Below are 1175 nucleotides of genomic sequence, written 5' to 3' on the forward strand. Positions count from 1 at the left end.
ATGGGTATAGCTTTGATAAACCATTTCTGGAAAAGAAACCATGAATGGGTATAGCTTTGATAAACTATTTCTGGAAAAGAAACCATACATGGGTATAACTTTGATAAACCATTTCTGGAAAAGAAACCATGCATGGGTATAGCTTTGATAAATCATTTCTGGAAAAGAAACCATACATGGGTATGGCTTAGATAAATCATTTCTGGAAAAGAAACCATACATTGCGGAAGATTGTATGAGAAATTATAAAGATGAAATAACAAAATATAATCAACAACAACATTTTTTTAAAGTTTAGAACTCGGCAAAATGTCATGCCACTTTTTTATTTCATGTTTTGTTAATATTTTAAAATAATCCTACTCTTTGGTTATAATTTGATTGACACACCAGGGATTGTTGTTATTGAACAAAATACTATAATAACGAAAGGGTTTCAAAAAATTTAACCAAGTAATTATAGGGTTAATGGTGCTATTCCTATAAAGTATTGTTTCGAAACATTTAAAGATGTCTGTGTATATTTTTATTTCTTTTTTTTTTTTACATTCATTACCTCTGATGAGTTATAAAGGTCAAAATCGTCACATTTTGCAGTAAAATATTCACTTTGTTTGTTCTCTCATCGGAGGCACGGTAGTCTAATGGTAGGACGCCGGGCTATAGGAGGCACGGCAGTCTAGTGGTAGGACGCCGGGCTCGTAACGGAAATGTTGCAGGTTCGAGGCACGGCATTGTGTTGTATCTTTGAGCAAGATACTTTACTTATCTGATTCCAGTCTACTCAGCTGTAAATGAGTACGTGGTTGGACAGTGATAGATTTGTAGAATGATAGCTGTGAGCGCCGAAATGGCAGCACCGGTTGTATGCTCCCGGGGGAGATGGGGAAGATATTGGCTGGTTGCAAAGGTCCTATAACCACGGATAATGATTTGTGAACCGCTTTGAGACGACCTACAAACTAGGCTGTGATAAAGCAGTATATAAGAACCTCGAATTATTATTCATTGTTATTATTATTGACAAATTAGACATTTAAATACATGCTTAGGTAGTATTTCTATTAATTGTTTATATGATAATTGATTTTCAGATGATGGTGACATCGATCCGGGTTTAAGAGTAGGTGAGTATGACATAAAGCTATGATGGTGACATAGAACAGAGTGTAAGA

The 1175-nt window shown here is 35.0% G+C and overlaps 1 protein-coding gene across 1 annotated transcript in view; it reads left to right on the forward strand.

Moving 5' to 3' along the window:
• Positions 1 to 1127, forward strand: part of LOC110460138 — a gene marked incomplete at its 3' end in the record, with an annotated part of 24464 nt that extends 23337 nt beyond the window's left edge. The window contains exon 8 of the mRNA XM_021512879.1: positions 1095 to 1127. Coding sequence (XP_021368554.1) covers positions 1095 to 1127 — 33 coding nt within the window. The remainder of the gene's footprint in view (positions 1 to 1094) is intronic.
• Between the last annotated feature and the right edge of the window lie 48 nt (positions 1128 to 1175).

Source organism: Mizuhopecten yessoensis, unplaced genomic scaffold, assembly GCF_002113885.1.
Source record: "Mizuhopecten yessoensis strain PY_sf001 unplaced genomic scaffold, ASM211388v2 scaffold1353, whole genome shotgun sequence".
Taxonomy (NCBI): domain Eukaryota; kingdom Metazoa; phylum Mollusca; class Bivalvia; order Pectinida; family Pectinidae; genus Mizuhopecten; species Mizuhopecten yessoensis.